The sequence below is a fragment of the Balaenoptera musculus genome, chromosome 15, assembly GCF_009873245.2.
Source record: "Balaenoptera musculus isolate JJ_BM4_2016_0621 chromosome 15, mBalMus1.pri.v3, whole genome shotgun sequence".
NCBI lineage: Eukaryota > Metazoa > Chordata > Mammalia > Artiodactyla > Balaenopteridae > Balaenoptera > Balaenoptera musculus.
The window spans coordinates 49,306,810-49,325,707 of record NC_045799.1 but is presented as its reverse complement, the minus strand read 5'-3'; the positions used below and the strand labels follow the sequence as shown (position 1 = coordinate 49,325,707).

The 18,898-nt window shown below is 50.6% G+C and overlaps 1 protein-coding gene across 7 annotated transcripts in view; it reads left to right on the top strand.

The window, feature by feature from the left end:
- The first annotated feature begins 1,065 nt into the window (after nucleotides 1-1,065).
- The window catches only part of NPRL3 (NPR3 like, GATOR1 complex subunit), a 35,207-nt gene continuing 17,374 nt past the window's right edge, over nucleotides 1,066-18,898 (top strand). For 4 of the 7 annotated variants that reach the window (XM_036827365.1, XM_036827360.1, XM_036827364.1 and 1 more), the window contains exons 1-5: nucleotides 1,066-1,418; nucleotides 5,732-5,801; nucleotides 12,893-13,022; nucleotides 13,912-13,986; nucleotides 18,591-18,744. In XM_036827365.1, the coding sequence (XP_036683260.1) occupies nucleotides 1,301-1,418; nucleotides 5,732-5,801; nucleotides 12,893-13,022; nucleotides 13,912-13,986; nucleotides 18,591-18,744 (547 nt within the window). In that variant the 5' untranslated portion in view covers nucleotides 1,066-1,300. Of the gene's footprint in view, nucleotides 1,419-5,731; nucleotides 5,802-11,030; nucleotides 11,161-12,892; nucleotides 13,023-13,911; nucleotides 13,987-18,590; nucleotides 18,745-18,898 lie in introns of all 7 variants that reach the window. The other 3 variants (XM_036827362.1, XM_036827363.1, XM_036827367.1) reach the window with 3 other exon arrangements.

Sequence of the window (18,898 nt, the reverse complement as noted above, 5' to 3'; positions counted from 1 at the left end):
TTGGATTCACCCATTCATCAGTTGGAGGACAGTTGGGTTATTTGCACTTTTTGGCTATTATGAATAGTGGTGCTATGAACACAGTACAAGTTTTTGAGTGGATGTATGTTTTAATTTTATTGGGTATATACTAAGGAATGGAATTGCTGGGTCATATCGGAACTCTATGTTTAAACTTTTGAAGAACTGCTAGGCTGTCTTCCACAGTAGCTGCACCATTTTACATTCCCACCAGCAGTGTCTCAAGATACCAATTTCACCAACACTTGTCATTTTTCTTTTGGATTATAGCCATCCTAGTGGGTGTGATGTGTTCTCTTTCTGGTTCTGATTTGCGTTTCTCTAACGAGGAATGACGTTTGAGCATCTTTTCACGTACTTCCAGGCTACTTGTCTATATTCCTTGGGGAAATATCTATTCACGTCTTTTGCCCACTTCTCAGTTGGCTACTTGTCTTTTTCTTGTAGAGTTGTAAAAGTTTAATATATATATATTCTGGATACAATTCCCTCATCAGATATATGACTTGCAAACATTTTCTCACGGTTCGTGAGCGCTCTTTTAACTTTGTTGGTCTTGTCCTTTGAAGCACAAAATTTCGCAACTCTATTCAGGCCAATTAACTTCTTCTTTGGTCGCTCGTGCACTTGGTGTCGTATTTAAGAAACCTCTGCCTAGCCCCAGGTCACGAGGACTTACCCCCGTGTTTTCTCCTAAGAGTTTTACAGGGTCAGCTCTTACATTTAGGTCCGTGATCCACTGAAGTAATCTTTTTTTTCTACTTTTTTATTTTTAGTACTTTATGTTTCTAAAAAAGAACTTTCTGCCCAAAGCAAGTGTTCCTTTTATAACGAAGAAAGCAACATTTAGAGAAAGATTCCTTGAACCGGACGGCTAAGCCGGCCGCACCCTCCCGCTAGCGTTCCCGCTGGTTCTTCTCCCCACTCCAGAAAAATGCCGCCCCCCGCATGCGCGCGAGCACAGCGCCCAGAGACTGCCTCGCGCCTGCGCACACGGCAGCCTACGCCTGCGCAAACTCCTTCGGTCTGCGCGTAGGCATCTTCTGCGCGTTTGCCCTGTGCTGTCGCGCGAGTCTCGTGAGCGTCGCCGGCCGCGTTAGGGGGCGCCTGGGTTGCGTCACTGTCGCGCGGGCGGCGTCGGCCTGGCTCCCCTCGCCCCCCGCCCCCAACCAGTCCTCAGAGCCCTCTGTCCCGCGTCCCCGGCCCGTCCTCCTGGGGGTCCCCACCTCCCCGTCCCGGCCTTGGCCCCGGCCCGACCCCTCCCCAGGCCCCCGGCGGGATGGGGGACAACACCAGCCCCATCAGCGTGATTCTGGTGAGCTCGGGGAGCCGGGGCAATAAGCTGCTGTTCAGGTACCCCTTCCAGAGGAGCCAGGAGCACCCGGCGTCCCAGACAAGTAAGTGGGCGCCGGGCGGAGGGCCTGGCGCCGCCTCCCTCGCCGTTAGCGGAGATGTCGTTTCCTTTTTCCTTCTCCTTATCGTACAGGCGGTGCCTTCTCATCACAAGAGTGTTGGGGAAGGATAGAAAAGTAAAAAGAAGCAGGGAAAAAAAAAAAAATCACTCATAGTTTTAGCATGCCAAAGCCACTCCTGCTAACGTTTCATCGGTGTCTCTGGCCTTTTAAAAGAGCTAAAGCACCGTATGAATGTATTCAGCTTGGATAAAGTAGGAAATACAGGTACATCGGAAGTTTTCTTTGACCGCTTCCCCCCAGTTCTGCTGCTCCTCCCCCGCTTGCAGGGATAACCACTTACCATGTTCATAACTGTTCCTCCTGTAGATAGACACCAAATATACCTCCATAGAAAAATAGTTTATTGCTTTGGGTTTTTCTCCCTCTCACATAGATGTATTGTTCTCAGTCGCTCTTTTTTCCATTGGACCATCTGCCTTGGAGCATTTTCCAACCTAGTAAACAGATAACCTCCGTTTTTGGTTGTACACAGCTGCCTGGTAAGAACATGCCCTTTCCCTATGGATGGAAGTGTAGCTTACTTGCAGTTTTTCACTATCATGAATGTTCAATTTGTAATTTATGTGATTTTAAAAATTACTTTTAAAAAAAAATAAATTTATTTATTTCATTTATTTTATTTTTGGCTGTGTTGGGTCTTCGTTGCTGCACGCCGGCTTTCTCTATTCATGGCGAGCGGGGGCTGCTCTTCGTTGCGGCGCGTGGGCTTCTCATTGTGGTGGCTTCTCTTGTTGTGGAGCATGGTCTCTAGGCACGTGGACTTAAGTAGTTGTGGCACGCGGGCCCAGTAGTTGTTGCTCGTGGGCTCTAGAGCGCAGGCTCAGTAGTTGCAGCGTGAGGGCTTAGTTGCTCCGTGGCATGTGGGATCTTCCTGGACCAGGGCTCGAACCCGTGTCCCTTGCAGTGGCAGGCAGATTCTTAACCACTGCACCACCAGGGAAGCCCTAAAAATTGCTTTTAAGTTTGTTACTATGGTACAAAGTTTTAAAGGTACAAACGGATTTAGATTATGAAATGAAAGTTCTTTCATCGATCCCAGCCACCACATCCCCTTGTAGGGTCACGTGCTGTTACCATTTTCTTGTGCATCTTTCCGAAACCTTCTGTGTAAATACAAGCATATACATGCATTGTTTTATTTTCTAAACACAAGTGAGCACACGATTCACACTGTTCTGCCCTGTTTTCATTTTCACTTTACATCTTGGATTATAGATTCAGAATTATCAGAATCATGGGAGGAACTTGCTGTGATTTAGTCATCCAGTCTTCTGTTGATGGGCATTTAAGTTGTTTCCAATCTTTTGCTAATACAGTGTGAATGTCCTTTATGGATATATATTTTCATTCTGCAGAATATATGATCGATTCACAGAAATGGGGTGTTTGTATCCAAGGGATAATCCGCTATGTATTTCTTTTTAATTTATTTTATTTTTGGCTGCGTTGGGTCTTTTGTTGCTGCACGCGGGCTTTTCTCTAGCTGTGGCGAGCAGGGGCTACTCTTCGCTGCGGTGCATGGGCCTCTCATTGTGGTGGCTTCTCTTGTTGCGGAGCACGGGCTCTAGGCACGCAGGCTTCAGTAGTTGTGGCTCGTGGGCTCCAGAGCGCAGGCTCAGTAATTGTGGCGCACGGGCTTAGTTGCTCCGCGGCATGTGGGATCCTCCTGGGCCAGGGCTCGAACCCGTGTCCCCTGCACTGGCAGGCGGATTCCCACCCACTGTGCCACCAGGGAAGCCCCTCCGCTATGTATTTTTTTAAAAATTTTTTTTAATTTTTATTTTTTTAATTTATTTATGGCTGTGTTGGGTCTTCGTTTCTGTGCGAGGGCTTTCTCTAGTTGCGGCAAGCGGGGACCACTCTTCATCGCAGTGCGCAGGCCTCTAACTATCGCGGCCTCTCTTGTTGCGGAGCACAGGCTCCAGATGCGCAGGCTCAGTAATTGTGGCTCACGGGCCCAGTTGCTCCGTGGCGTGTGGGATCTTCCCAGACCAGGGCTCGAAACTGTGTCCCCTGCATTGGCAGGCAGATTCTCAACCACTGCGCCACCAGGGAAGCCCTGTATTTTTAATAGATCGGATTTTTCTATGTTTGTTAATGAGATAGGTGAAAAAGTGTATCTGAAAGTAGTTTTTATGGGCATTTGCCTTCCAGCTGAGAGTGATCATGTTTTCTTGTTTTCAAAGCCATTTGGATTTCCTTTTTAGTGAACCACCTATTCATAACCTTTGCCTAATTTCCTCTTGGATTGCTTGATTTTTTTTCTTTACAGATTTGAAGGAGTTTTTTATATATTTAGGATAAAGATACACCTTTTTGACAAAGCTGTACATATTTAGCCAGTTAGCCTCTGAGTTTTGATTTTTATGGAGTCAAGTTTTCAGTCTGTTCTTTCGTGGTTTCTGAGTTTTGTTACACATAGAAAGGCCTTCTGCTCTCCAAGATTTTTTTTTTTTTTTTTTTAATTTATTTATTTATTTATGGCTGTGTTGGGTCTTCGTTTCTGTGCGAGGACTTTCTCTAGTTGCGGCGAGCGGGGGCCACTCTTCATCGCGGTGCGCGGGCCTCTCACTATCGCGGTCTCTCTTGTTGCGGAGCACAGGCTCCAGACGCGCAGGCTCAGTAATTGTGGCTCACGGGCCCAGCTGCTCTGCGGCATGTGGGATCTTCCCAGACCAGGGCTCGAACCCATGTCCCCTGCATTAGCAGGCAGATTCTCAACCACTGCGCCACCGGGGAAGCCCATCCCAAGATTATTAACAAAAGGAGTCTCTCTTGTTTTCCCATGGAATGTTTATCTTCTTGTTTTTAAAATGTGTTTCTTTTGGTGTAAGGTGAAGGCTCCTCCCTGGAGCTGGTATTTTCTGGGCACTTGCTGAGAGTTGTGTGTGTGCCCCCATTTGCCTCCTGGAGCCCTGTGGAGCGGGCGCTGTGATGGATGAGGAAGGATGTGGGAACATGCGGCCCACACATGGCTGGAGAGGGGTTGGCTCAGAGTCAGTATAATTTTCTCTTCCGTGTGTCTGCCTAGTCCCAGCATCATTTTATGGACTGATTCACGTTGCTCTCCTGATTAGTTTTGCTGCCTTCATGGCATACTAAATTCCCATGTTTATTTGAGTTTGTTTTCTGACTTTTCTTACCTCTCCCAGTAATCTATCTATCTATGTGTGGGTTCCACACAGATGAATTATTGTAACTTTATACTGTGTTATACCATCAGGTAGGATTAGTCATTTATCATCACTTTTCTTCTTCAGCATCATCCTGGCGTTTCTGCTTGCTTTCCTGGTAAACATTAGTAGTGACTGTGTTAGGCCCCACTCCCAAGCCATTGCTGTTGTTTTGGGGGTCACATTAAACATGGTGATTAAACGGGGAGAATGGGATCTTTATGTTGAATCTTCTCATTCAGGAACATAGTCTGTCCTCTTTTCATTCTCATCACCCTTGTTAGCATATATGTTTTTTTCTTGGGCCTCTTGTACATGAAAAACTTGCCTGTGATAAATGTCCTTAAGTCTTTAAACGTTATTATTTGGGTAAGATATTGTTGTTTTTGTATATGAAGGATATTGCTGTATGGACATTTAAAAATTCTTTCTTTTGCCTTTGCTTTTTCCAACCTAGTTGCCAGCATACACTGAGAGCGTGTGTGTGCGCCTGCACGCATATATATATAATCCCTTTTTTTTTTTTTAACTTAACATAGTAGCAAGAGCATTTCCCATGTTATCACAACTTATTGGAAACTATAATTTAAAACTTTTTTTTTGTGGCCGCGCCATGTGACATGCGGGATCTGAGTTCCCCGACCAGGGATTGAACCCACGCCCCCTGCAGTGGAAGCACAGAGTCTTAACCACTGGACCGCCAGGGAAGTCCCAGTACCACACTGTTTTGATTACTGTAGCTTTGTAGTATTGTCTGAAGTCTGGGAGGGTTATGCCTCCAGCTCCGTTCTTTTTTCTCAGGATTGCTTTGGCAATTCTGGGTCTTTTATGGTTCCATATAAATTTTAGGATTATATGTTCTAGTTCTGTGAAAAATATCATGGGTAATTTGATAGAGATTGCATTAAATCTGTAGATTGCTTTGAGTAGTATGGCCATTTTAACAATATTAATTTTTCCAATCCAAGAGCAGAATCCATCACTTTTAATGGTTCAACAACCTTACTGTATGTGGATGGATCCTGTTTTCTTAGCTGTTCTCCCCTTTTTACCTTCACTCAGGTAAGCCTCGTAGCAGATACGCTGTCAACAGCACCAGAGAGCATGCCGAGGACCAGGACGGCGACTCCAGGTACGGGCTCTGCAGTCACTCCGTGGCAGGACTGGTCCTCCCGTTGACCCAGATGTTTTCTCCCCTGAGAAACCCCGTGTTCTCTTTTCCACTTGGTGGGTGTTTCAGGCAGACACAGGTGGGGATTGTGTTGCCAGTCTCTGGCTTTCTGCATAATTCAGTTTCATGGTCCTGCTGTGCGCTGTGTGGTTGGTAGGGCAGGTTGGAGAACAGATGAGGCCGTGTCGCTGCAGGACGTTTATCTCCCATGAGAGGAACGTGCAGGACGGCAGATCCCGGTGCTGTCCTCAGACCCTAGTCGTCAAGCACGTGTCCAGAGGTCAAATGTAGGTGCTTAGGTGCAGCACAGCCTGTCCAGGTGGTGAGGTGGCCTGAGAGCCAGGGCTGTTGTGACCCTTGCTTTTTAGGGCCCGGATGAAAGGCAGGTCCTGTTCTTTCCTGTGCATGCTACCCCTCTTCTCTCTGGGAAGTGCTTTCTGGGTGGCAACCTTGAGAAATGACCACTTCTGCCTTCTTATGTTCATTTTAAAGCTTAATGAATGGTAACTCAGGCCCAGATGAAGAAGAAAAGATTGTAAATTGCCAGTCCTGCGTGAGGTAATGTCTGTGGGAAAGTCGCTGAGGTCCCCACGCTGGGCCCTCGCCATGCAGTGTGTTAGTACGGTTTCCCTCAGTTCTCTGACACGGCACCATGCCTGCCATAGCGCTGTGTACTTCCAAGAGTGGTTTGTATCCCTTTGTGTAAGGATGTCAGGGGTCTCTGGCATGACCAGTGACTATCTCTGAGGGGAGTGGGTTCTGGAAGAGGGACCAGTGGTGGGGGGTGCTGCTGGATATCCCGTGGGTCATCCTGCTTGACTTAGAGGCCTGTGGATGTCATGTCCTTTAAAGATGGCAACAGGGAACAAACTCTTGTTTGTGAGGCACATAGAAAGCTTTTGCCCCTGCACACCCCCTGAATGCATTTTGTCCCCGACCTGTGTCATGGAGAGTTCAGAGCAGGGCTGGCCACCTGCCTGCTCCGTGACGTGAGGCTCGGGCTCCTGAAGGCTCAGAAAGAGTTCTTGGAACAGTCTGTAAGGAGGACCGGCAACACCTAATTGCTGCAGTTACTTTTCAGAGGCTTGTAATAAAATGACCATGAGGATGTTTTCTGGGGAATTCATTCTGTATTTAGCATAATGGAGAGGGGAAACCAGGGGAAGGGAATAAGACACTGTGGGTCTTTCGGGACCCCAGACATCATTGTTCCCTAAGGAGAACAAGCTGGTCTCTTTAGACGTTCATTAAACTGAAGAATGCGTCTATTTGGTCATTTCAACACATTGTAGCACCTGGTGATCCCACTCCCCACCCCACACCTGCAGAGGTGCAGGTCAGTACCCCCAGGGGCCCAGCTGCATTTTGTCCTACAGACCTGCCAAGCTCCTGCTCTTGCCCTGGCACCGGGGGGGGCCCTGTCCCAGCCCAGACATCTTCCCGGAGCCACGCAGTGACGGTGCCTCACATCCATTCTCCATTTTCCTTAGTTGTCATTTTCAGAGGTGCTTTTTCTTCTGCAACCGGTGGAACGTTCCTGCTTGTCAGTTTGCCAGGTCAGAGGCACATTAATAGGGCTGATGGGTCGCCTCTGCGTGTGGTGATGGCCGGCCTCAGGGGAGGGAGGACGCAGAGCTGTGCTGCCCAGGGCTGTCCTCCCTGGCCCGGGTGGCCGTTTAAAATGAGGTGGACTGAAATTAAATAAAATTAGAAACTGGGACTTCCCTGGCAGTCCAGTGGTTAGGACTCTGCGCTCTCACTGCTGAGGGCGTGGGTTCGATCCCTGGTTGGGGAACTAAGATCCCGCAAGCCGTGCAGTGAGGCCAGAAAAGAAAGAAAGAAAGAAATTGAGTTCCTCAGTTGCACTGACCACATTTCAGGTGCTCAGTGGCCACACGTGACCAGCTGCCACTGTGTTGGAAGGCACAGGTTTACTGTCTTTCCATCGTGTAGAAAGCTCTGTTGGCTGCACTGCCTTAGAGCACGGGCTAATTTTATAAGATGAATTATCATCATGATGTGTTTCAGGGTACACGAATTGACCGTCACAATTTTTTTAACCCTTTTCTAGAATTCACTGGGGAGAGAAGAAAATGGTTATTGTCTGTGTTTTCTACAGCCTGAAGGTCAAGCTTAGAAAAGGTGTGGTCTTCCTGTCAGGGAGGTCAGCTCTGCAGGTGGCCACAGGACCTCAGGAATCGGGGCTGAGATACTCATCAGCGCTCTGCGGTTTTCGTGAGGCTTCCACCTGTGGGACCTCATTTGATCTTGTTGAGACGGTTTGGTCAGAAGATTGAACACTTGTGCCCAGGCGTCTAGCTAGCGCGTGTGGTGCTGGGCTCTGACCGGGGTCCTCTGGCCTTGCTCTTGCTTCTGGGAACTGACTCATTCTTGCCTGGCCTGGGTTCACACGTGAGGATTGCAGCGTTGGTGGAAAGACTGTGCAGTACGTCTTCCACGTGGGGAGTGTCTGTTCTTGCTTGTGTGGCAAAGTGGCTTAACCTTGACCTCAGTAGTTAATGTAAGTGGTGGTACTTCTGCCAGACCTTAGCACTGTGTTGATCACGACCTCGTAACTCTTCATGATTTTTAGAGTCGGTGTGTTCTTGTTTGGTCTCGATGGTCCTGTTCCCATCTCAGCGAGCCGTGTCCTCCAGGCGATGGGCGGTTGGCTGCAGGGTAAGGCCAAGGGTTCTCCACCGTCCTTCTGTCTCAGTTCCTGCCGCCTTCTCCTGTGGTTGTGCTGGACTCCTGATTTCCCTCAGTGTTGGAGAAGGACTGACGGGCACACAGGCTCACTGCCCTGTGCCCCGTGAGTGCCCAGGCTTTCCACAGCCCCTGCCCTTTCTCCCCCTGGACTTAGTTAGCTGGTTCTCTGTACCTGAGTGCCAAGACAGGGTTGGCTGGCACCAGGGACTTCTGGGACTAGGCATGCACACAAATGCCCCCTCCTCCAGGCAGACACAGTGCCCTGGGAGGGTGGTTGGCAAGCAGGAGCAGGTTTGCTTGTCTCACCCACCTGCTGCCCCCCAGAGAGACCCTTGATCATTGCTCCTTGCCTTCATTTATCAGAGGGGCTTAGTGGGGGTCTCTGCCAAGGGCTGAGTGTTCCATGTGATGCTTGGGCTTGGATGCTGTTGTGTGTGCCCATTAGAGGCAAAAATGTTCCCATGGGGTTTATATGACACTTTACTGGGAGGCAAGGATACAGTGGGGCCCTCCCATCCCCGACAGGGTGTACCCCCTGGGTGTTGGAGGTGCACAGAGCATCTGGGAGCCCCCAGAATGGGAGGGGGCAGAGTCGAGCTCTCTTCCGTGCTGTCCCGTCTTTTTTTGGCCAGGTCAGAGAACAAGCCCTGTTCCCAAGTGTCTTAGCAGGAATGGAAGGTCTTGGCTTGTCTTCCAGCTGGGCTGATTCATCTTTCTAAATGTGTTTTCTTTCTTAATCTCTAAATTATTACAGGAATGTTAGTTTTTGTAGCAGCGATTTTATTGTGTTACAATATATTTACCAGGCCTTTCACCATCAAAACAAGGGAAAAGTATTTTTCTAAATTTTGGAAACAACAAACAAATATTGAGGGAATTCCCTGGCAGTCCAGTGGTTAGGACTTGGTGCTTTCACTACCAGGGCCCAGGCTCAATTCCCTGCTCAGGGAACTAAGATCCCACAAGGCATGTGGCACGGCCAAAACAAACAAACAAACAAACATTGACACTTGTTTTTGTTTCAATTTGCTATTTATGGCAGTTATGTCATGAGGGACATAACTCTGTCTTTGTGCATGTTATGTCAGCAGATGCTGTATAAAGTATAAAGCCACTCAAGTGTTTTTTCTGTCATCAGTGTGTAATATTAAGCTCTGGTGAGTGGATTTCTCTGTGAACCAGACTTGCTCAGACAAGCAGAGTGGCCAAACAGCAGAGGGACCTCCCTGAGTGGCCACTTAGGGCAGTGTGGCTTTTAACTTGAGCAGCACCTGGCTTTCTGGTTGGCTGCCTTCGCAGACCCCAGCCTCTCTGGGCCCAAGTGGGGAAAGCGCTTTCTGTTTGGCCTTTGGATTTGGACATTTATAGTTGTGAACTTGGCCACCACTTCTTGCCTCTGAATCTCAGGCCCCATCCCACAGCCCGGCTAACTTAGGTTCCTGGAATGGTGGCTGAGGGTCAGGGCTCAGGCCCATCTGAGGCTCTTCATGGCAGAGCAGAGGTTTTCGGTAGAGATTTTTGGATATCACGGTAAAAAGTGAAGTCTCTGGGGTGGCGGGAGGTTGTTTTTTCTATCTGTTAATTGGTGTGTCCTGAGTCAGTGGGTGGCAGAGTAGAGGGAGGTGTTTGTTCAGATAGGGCGGGTAGTGTTGGCACTGGGTCAGGCGCTAGGGCAGCAGTGTTTGTTAGGTTCCACCACCCTGGGCCCTCCGTCACCCTAACCGGGCCCCCAGACGCAGCTTCCAGGGCAGAGTGAGCCATTGGGGGCTTTTGAAGAAAGCATGTAACGATTCCGGTCTAAGACACTGGAATATTCCATCTCTGGTTTAATCACTCCAGAGAGCAGTATTCCAGGGCGAGACACCCACAGGGGAGGCCAAGAGCTCCGGCTGTGGGGGCCGCGTGTCCCAGAATGTCTTTGATGGTATTGGTGTCGGAAGGTCTGACCGCAGCCCAGACTGTGCAAGTGGAACGGCAGCCCATTCTGACAGACCCTCTGCATCTGGTTTGTTTGGGGGCCACAGGGCGACTTAGGACACCTAAAAGACCACGTCAGTCCTGGAGGAAGGCTGGACACCAGCGTGACCCCACCCCAGGCTCCCCACCCGCTGGCGGGGAGAGGGTTGGGAAGTCCCGTGCTTTGTCTTGCTCGGTGCTGGTCGAGCGTAGCCAGGCCCTTGCTGCAGCTGGCTCCGAGTCACTCCTGCTTCGGTTGGTGAGCCCTGCAGTGTGTGAGGAGCCGGGAGCGAGTGGCCCCTCTCCTAGATCCGTTTATCCCGGAGGTGTTTGCTGTTTTGGAGTTGCAGCAGTGTGCAGCACCCTTCCCTTCTCTGAAGGCGAGGGTTCTGGTGTGAAGTGCTTCCCTTCCCCCAGAGCAAGGGCCTCCTGGAGAGAAGTATCTGGTGTGGTGCCCGTTCACCACAGCTCCTCTGGAAGGCCCAGGACTCAACGCTGAGTGTTTGTCCTTGATGGGCTCTTTAGGACAGAATGCGGCCCCAGGGAGGCTGGAGCCCCTCCCAGCACAACCTGTCCTCCGACCTGACCTGCGTGATGGAGATGCTTTCCCCAGGTGGAGAAATGAGCACAGGACTTGTCTGCCTTCTGGCTCCAGGTTAGACACGGTTTCCAGAGTGGAGGCCCCGAGCCTGGGCTCTGAGATAAGAGTCTGCACTGTCCTCTCCTCCCTGCAGTGACTCTCCCTTATCTGATCCGCCCCCACCCCCGCCCCCACCGGCCCGGGCAGGAAGGAGACCTAAAGGTGCAGAAGAGCCTGGAAAAGGGGCAGTTTTACAGGGATCATATCCAAATCTGCTCTTACCTGCACCCAGTCATTCCTCCTCCGTGGTGTCCAGCCCTGTCCATCCCTCCGTCCATGTCAGTCAGTGGGTGTGCACATCTAGTGCATCTGGAACCTTTCTTCCCTAATAAAAACTGGAAGGTGGGCTTCCCTGGTGGCGCAGTGGTTGAGAATCTGCCTGCCAATGCAGGGGACACGGGTTCGAGCCCTGGTCTGGGAAGATCCCACATGCCGTGGAGCAAATGGGCCCGTGAGCCACAATTACTGAGCCTGCGCGTCTGGAGCCTGTGCTCCACAACAAGAGAGGCCGCGATAGTGAGAGGCCCACGCACCGCGATGAAGAGTGGCCCCCGCTTGCCACAACTAGAGGAAGCCCTCGCACAGAAACGAAGATCCAACACAGCCATAACTAACTAACTAAATAAATAAATAAATAAAATAAAATTAAAAAAGCAATGTTAAAAAAAAACAACAACAACAAAAAAAAAACTGGAAGGTTTAAGTGTTGAGGGTAAGGGAAGGGACGGGCAGCCAAGCTGTGAGGAGAGTGATCCATACGCTGCAATTCGTGCTTCCTCTCGGCCTTCGCACAGCGCTGAGGGGTGGGGTCCCGGGGCTGAGGGGAGCAGCCCAGCACACCTGGGCCGGTGGGGGAGGCCCCCAGCCTGACAAGCCGCGCAGGCTCCCGCAGCTTCCTCCTCTCCGGGCAGGTGCCTTGTTCCTCCTGCCCTCCCAGGCGGGCAGGGCCCAGGGTGGCAGCACGCACCTTCCGCCTTGTAGTTCTGGTGACTTTGCGACCCTAGTCTTGGGGATTGCTTCAGAAGGGAGACTGTCGGGGGACTTCCCTGGTGGCGCAGTTGTTGACAGTCCGCCTGCCAATGCGGGGGACATGTGTTCGGTCCCTGGTCCGGGAAGATCCCATATGCCGCGGAGCAACTAAGCCCGTGAACCACAACTACTGAGCTTGCGCTCTAGGGCCCACGTGCCACAGCTGCTGAGCCCGCGTGCTGCAACTACTGAAGGCTGCGCACCTAGGGCGGTGCTCCGCAACAGGAGAGGCCACCGCAATGAGAAGCCCACGCACTGTAACGAGGAGTGGCCCCCACTCACCGCAACTAGAGAAAGCCCACGCCCAGCAACGAAGACCCAATGCAGCCAAAAATAAATTTAAAAATAGGGACTTCCTGGCGGTCCAGTGGTTAAGACTTCGCCTTCCAATGCAGGGGGTGCGGGTTCGATCCCTTGTCGGGGAGCTAAGATCCCACATGCCTTGGGGCCAAAAAACCAAAAACATAAAACAGAAGTAATATTGTAACAAATTCAATAAAGACTTTAAAAATGGTCTACATCAAAAAATAAATAAATAAAAAATAAAGGAAAAATCTCCAACGTCCAAAAAAAAGAAGGGAGACTGTCAGAAGCTTCCAGGTCAGTGGTGGGGGCAGAGCCACCCTGCGCGCAGCTGCCCCCCACCCCTGGGGCAGCAGGCTTGGTGCTGTGGCACTTGGTTAACTCTTTCCCACTCTACCTTTTTTTTAATTTTAAGGTTTTCAGATGTCATTCTGGCAACAATTTTGGCAACCAAGTCTGAAATGTGTGGGCAGAAGTTTGAACTGAAGATCGATAACGTGCGTTTTGTTGGGCACCCGACGCTGCTGCAGCACGCGCTGGGCCAGGTACACCCTCCCTGGGCTGACGCAGGCCTGTAGAAGGCAGCCCCGTGCAGCAGACCCCATCAGGTGCTTGCCTAGCTGCACCTCCTCCTGGGCCCTGAGGGTCTGGCCGAGAAGGACACAGGCATCCTTGCCCTGGTGTCTCAGCCCCTGCCCTTAGCTTTTGCTGTTTGCATCCAGCCTTTCTCCTGACTGTGGCCTTCTACTTTGTAGATACGATGCCGGTTTCTGGGGGGAGGCCAAGAGAATGAGATCAGCAGCGTTTGTCAGATTCTTGAACTTTATATAAAGTAGTACAAGCATTTCTTCTTACTTATTAAGTGATATCATAGCCAGTATTGTTATTAATTTAGCTCTTACTGTTGTGCCATACCCTCTCTGACAGGCCTGATTGAGACGGCCCAGGGACTCCTCTGCCCTCTGGTGGCAACACTTGTAGGCAGCTTGGTGTTTGGGCCCTGGGCTGGCTGGGTGGCAGCCCTGTCTCTCCTGGGTGGGAGCATTGTCCTGAGTACTTGTCCTGCCTGGGAGGACTCAAGTGGGCACGGGGGTTGGCGTGGGGAAAGGAGGGTCTGGGCAGGGAGCACTCCATCCACTTGAGCACCTCTCCACCTTTTCTCCTCTGGGCACCTCAGCTCAGTCGAGGTGACTGGGACAGTCTCGTCACTTTGGGTCTCAGCACCTTCCTGCTCCTTTCTCCACTGCGACTGTCTGTCCATGCAGCCAGCACTTGCCTGTGCAAGGGCGCTGGTCACTTATCAGACACCTAAGTCTCTGTTTTTCTCTGGTTCTGCTGTATTCTGGAACACTTTCCCTGCCTGAAGTAATAGCTCTAAGTGCTTTTCTTGGGAAGTGGTGGCTCTCATTCACTAGAACTGTGCCTCTTTCACAGGTCTCCAAAACAGATCCATCCCCGAAGAGGGAGGCTCCCACCATGATTCTTTTTAACGTGGTATTTGCACTGAGGGTGAGTGTATAAATGGCTGAAGAGCAGATCAGGGAGGTGGGGTGGGGAGGACAGTGGTGAGGGGGTGGGAGGGCAGAGCTCATTTCTGGTGACCGTGTTGTTGATTTAGAGCTCAGACCGCTGTGGGCACGGCACTGGCCCTCGTGGGGTGCTGGAAGAGTCTAACTTCATTGTTTCCCTCTTTTTTTTTTTTAAGTAAAATATACATAACATCAAATTTACCATTTTAAAGAGACATTTTGGTGGCATCTGGTAGCAATGTTGTGTAACCATCACCACTATCCAGTTTTCGTTGCCCCAAAAGGATACCAGTTATTCCTCATTCTCTCCCCTCCCCCAGCCCCCAGAAACAACCAATGTGTTTTCTCTTTCTGTGGATTTACCTGTTCTGCATGTTTCATATAAAAGGGATCCTACAATATGCAACCTTTGGTGTCTGACTTCTTTCACTTAACATAATGATTTTGAGATTCATCCATTTTTTTATAATTTTTTTTTTAATTGAAGTGTGGTTGATTTACAATATTTCAGGTGTACAGCAAAGTGATTCAGTTAGGTATACGAACTATCTTCAGTATCTTGTAATAATCTATAATGGAAAAGAATCTGAAAAAGAATATACATATATATCTATATATACATACATATCTCTACTGCTATACAGTAGGGATATATAGCAGGTCCTTGTGGGTTTTTAAAAATTATTTTTAGTTTTTTTTTAAAATAATCTTTTAATTGAATCATCCATGTTATAATGTATATCAGTACTTTATTCCTTTTTATGGCCCAATCATATTCCATTGTACGATAGACTGTACTTCATCTGTTTATCTACTGGTGAACTTTTGGATTGTTTCCACCTTTTGGCTATAAGAACAATGCTCTTAAGGACATTTGTGTACAAGTTTTGTGTGGACAGATTTTCCTTTCCCTTGGGGTCGATAGCTAGGAGTGGAGTTGCTGGGTCACGTGGTGACTCTATATTTAACCTTTTGAGGAGCTGCCAGGCTGTTTCCCACAGCAGCTGCACCATTTTACATCCCCACCAGCCATGTACGAGGGTTCCAATTTCTCTACATCCTTGTCAACACTTGTTATTTTCTGTTGTTTTATAATTAAGCGTAATTATTTCTTATGGCAGTTCCCAGCACTGTCTGAAGTTGTGTTTTCACTAGTTACAGGGAATTTCTTTTCAATAAAGCTGTCAAAATACAAGGGATCTAAATAAATATAAAAAGCACCCCTGGGTAAGGACTGGCTGGTATTACGAAGGGACTTTGAAATTTAGGAAATGTGTATATTCCGTACTGTTAAATAATGGCATTCCTCAGAAATATCCCACTATCAGTTTTCACCAAAGAATTCAGTAGTTCTTTCTGGCTGGGCACATGTGAGCTGCACGATGGCTTTTGTACAGAAGTGTCAGTGAGAAAGTGGCTAGATCTTGGTGACAAGGAGCAATGTGCTCTGTACCCTTTGGTGTGGTGGGGGGGGAGCCTGAGCAGGAGGGAACCTGTCCTATCAGGTGCCGTCTTAGTCTCAGAGTGTTTTTCCCACTGAGGCTTTTCTGTTGTGGAGACCACAGGTCTCACTGAAGAGTTCAGAATCAAAATAATGCTAGGGAAAAGCTCCTAAATGGAACTTTCTCCTTTCTGAAGGGAGCTTAATTCTTAAAACTGGCCCACCTTGTTGATAAATAAAGAGCTGCAAGTTAAAACAAAGTCAACTGTTCCTGGTGGCTATCCCTGGGGCTCAAGGTTCCGAGAGGAGACTCTTACTTTCTGCTTCGTGCACTTCCATAGTGTTTGCATTTTCAGTGTCCCTTTATTACTTATATCGTTATGTAATACAAACATCCACAAAGAGAACTCAAGTTAAAGACAGGCAAACCAAATCCATGACCAGTGCTGTCCCCCTGTCAGCACTGATAGCCCTGTGGGGTGGGCCATGAGAAGCAGCCTTGGCCCCACCCTGGACGTTGCTGGCAAGCCCTCATCTCTGGGGAGCAGGGTGTGATAGCGGAGTGTATGACACCCATGGACATGGCAGTCAAGAAAACAGGCAGATTTTAAAGTTGTATGAAGATTTTTATAATAAGTAGGCTGGAAATAATCCTGGTATCCAGTAGTTGGGGAATGATTAGACAGGGTGGTGGTTTTACACACTGGAACGTCCTGTGGCCACTGAAGATGAGAAATGGGGGCGAGGCCAGACCCTGGAGCGGGTGGGTGGCTCACTGCCAGGTTAAAGCAGTGGGAACAGGGCAGTGTAGGATTTCAGAGCACAGAGGCCGTGAGGTGAACAGTGGGAGGAATTTAAAATAGCGTAAAGGGTGGACCAGTTTTTTTCTTCTTTTCTGTAGTCGTTTAAAAATGTGCACGCTAAAAAAAAAATGTGCACCCTTTTTACTTTGAAAAGTTTTAAACAAACCCTGAGCTAGTGACAATAGATTGATGGTCCTTGCACACCTGTCTCTGAGATGCCACAGCTGCTGCCTTGCACCCTGGCTCCATCTGCCCCCAACCCCATCGCTCAGGCATTTCAAGACAAGTCTCAGACCTCATGTCTGCTCACCCCCACATACTTCAGAAGGCGTCTCTGGAAAAGGGGGGACAGCTATTTTATACCATACCTGACAGAACTCACCGTAAGTTGGTATCAACTACTACCTGGTCCATGGAAACGCGCCCTAGTTGCCACAGCGTTTTTTCCCGTTGACCTGTCTGAACCGGGGTGAAAACCAGAAGCCAGCCCACACAAGCTTGGGGGTTGTGTCTCCAGGTCTCTGACTCTCCCCTCCTTTGTCCCGTGAAGGGTCCACGGTCGGACCCATCTCAGTGCGCAGTCAGGCTTGCTGCATGTCCGTGTGTTTTCCGCAAGCTGAACGTTAGCTCTGAAGGCCTGACTGGATTTGGGTACAAGTTTCAGGGTGAGAAAGTCTCGCAGGCAAGTCCCTACATACACTTCATTGTTGCTTCATGTCGCATGCGGGGAGAGTGGGTGTTTCTCAGAGCTCCATTCAGGGCTGGCACGGCCTGGGTGGTCGCTTTCTCACTGTGGCCCCACGTAGCCCAGGTTCTGTGGGCACCCTGAGCCGAGCCTGGCCTGTGCAGCCGGTGGGGACACCCAGGCACGCTCCATCCTCGCTCATCCCGGAGTGTGAGCGTGCGGCCCCGGACGCCTGACTTGTGACACCGTTGTGCCCCAGCCAGTAGGAGCGTGATGGAGGGTCAGGCCCTCAGGTGTGACTGGGCTACTTCAAGGGAGTAACCACGCGCCCAGGTCATTCTCCTCTCTCTGCTTTGCTGCGGGGAGGAATTTTACACAGATTTCTCTAAAATCTAAAGCAGAACATTTTGTTCTGAGGCAGTTGTGTACACCCTATACCCCAGACCCTCCGTTCTATGACCTTGCGGGGACACTTGAGGGGCTGTCCTGGGCATGGGGCAGGGCTGCTGCCTGTAGGTGGGCCCGGCGTGGAGTCAGCCCTCAGCCCTGTCCCCGCACAGGTGTGCTGCCTGGGGTGTGCTCTGTTTGCGAACATGGGTCTGCTAGGAGCTCAGAAAGTGTCTCCAGCTCCAGGTGGTGAAGGGGTTTACTGAGTCAGGTCAGGATCTGGCCCAGGAGCCTGGCTGTGGACACTCACCGCAGGGCCCTGCCTGTAGATAACCGGGAGCGGGGGCGACCAGAGGTTCTAATCGTGGGCACCACTCCTCCCCCTCCTCCCACCTCCACCCGCGGGATGACTCAGCTGTTCTGGCGGCCTCCTGGAGCGCTGAGTCACGGTGGGCTGGTTATCTGCTCCGTGGACCATCTTCACAGACCCCACAGCTGCCTGCCCCACCCTTGGCCTGGGTGGATGCGCCCGCCTGGCCTGGCTGTGGCCCTGATAGGTCCCAGCCCCTGATAGGGTGTGGAGGGAAGGGGGTGGCCTGGCGCCTCCTGGCTTCTCTGTTAGCCAGGGTCTCAGGAAGAGCTGCTTACCCTGAGGACAGGTCTTCACTGAACAGTGGGCCTGGTGCTTCTGTTTCTCACACTGTGTCCTTATTGTAACATGAGCCGTGTGACCAAATTCTCACACAGCCGGTCCTGTCCACTAGCACTCAGCGGCACATTGGTGACTGCAGACACTGCCAGGGGTTCTGCTCTGTTCTGAGCACCTGACATGTTGACTGATTGCTCAGAGAGGGGCCACTGTTCTTCTTTCTCAGATGGGAGCCTGTGACCCAGAGTTGCACAGCAGGTGGCTGATGGGATCTGTGCCTTCCATTGCGCCACTGGGCTGCCCCTGTCATGCCCAGAGTGGATGCCTGAACGTCCTCTGCCTTCCTGGATGGCCCTGGCCTGGGGCCCTGGGCATGGGCACCTCTCTCTGCTTGTTAGAGATGCCTGTGTTCCCCCTCCCTCCACACCGGGGACCCCCACGCAGCCATCTGTGCTGCCGTCCAGGTGGCTGTTCCATGCCCACGTTGCTGGGACAGGCCCTAGAGGGCACCCGGGACTGGGGACAGTGGTGGCGCCCAGAGAGGGGCTCTGAGTGTTGCTGCGTGTCCTCCCCGAGTGCGTGTGCTACGATCGAGTTGGCTGTGGCCTCTCTCCTGCAGGCCAACGCTGACCCATCGGTGATAAACTGTCTGCACAACCTCTCCCGCCGCATTGCCACCGTGCTGCAGCACGAGGAGCGCCGCTGCCAGTACCTCACGCGGGAGGCCAAGCTGATCCTGGCGCTGCAGGACGAGGTGTCTGCCATGGCCGACGGTGAGGGCTGCGGGTGGCCTCTCTGGGCAGGGACCCCACTGGGTGGGCCAATCTGGAAACTAATGGTCTGTATGGTGGGCTGGGCATGCCCTGGGTGCACAGGAAGACCCCCAAGGGACACAGCTAGACCCAGATTCCTGAACTGATGTTCCGG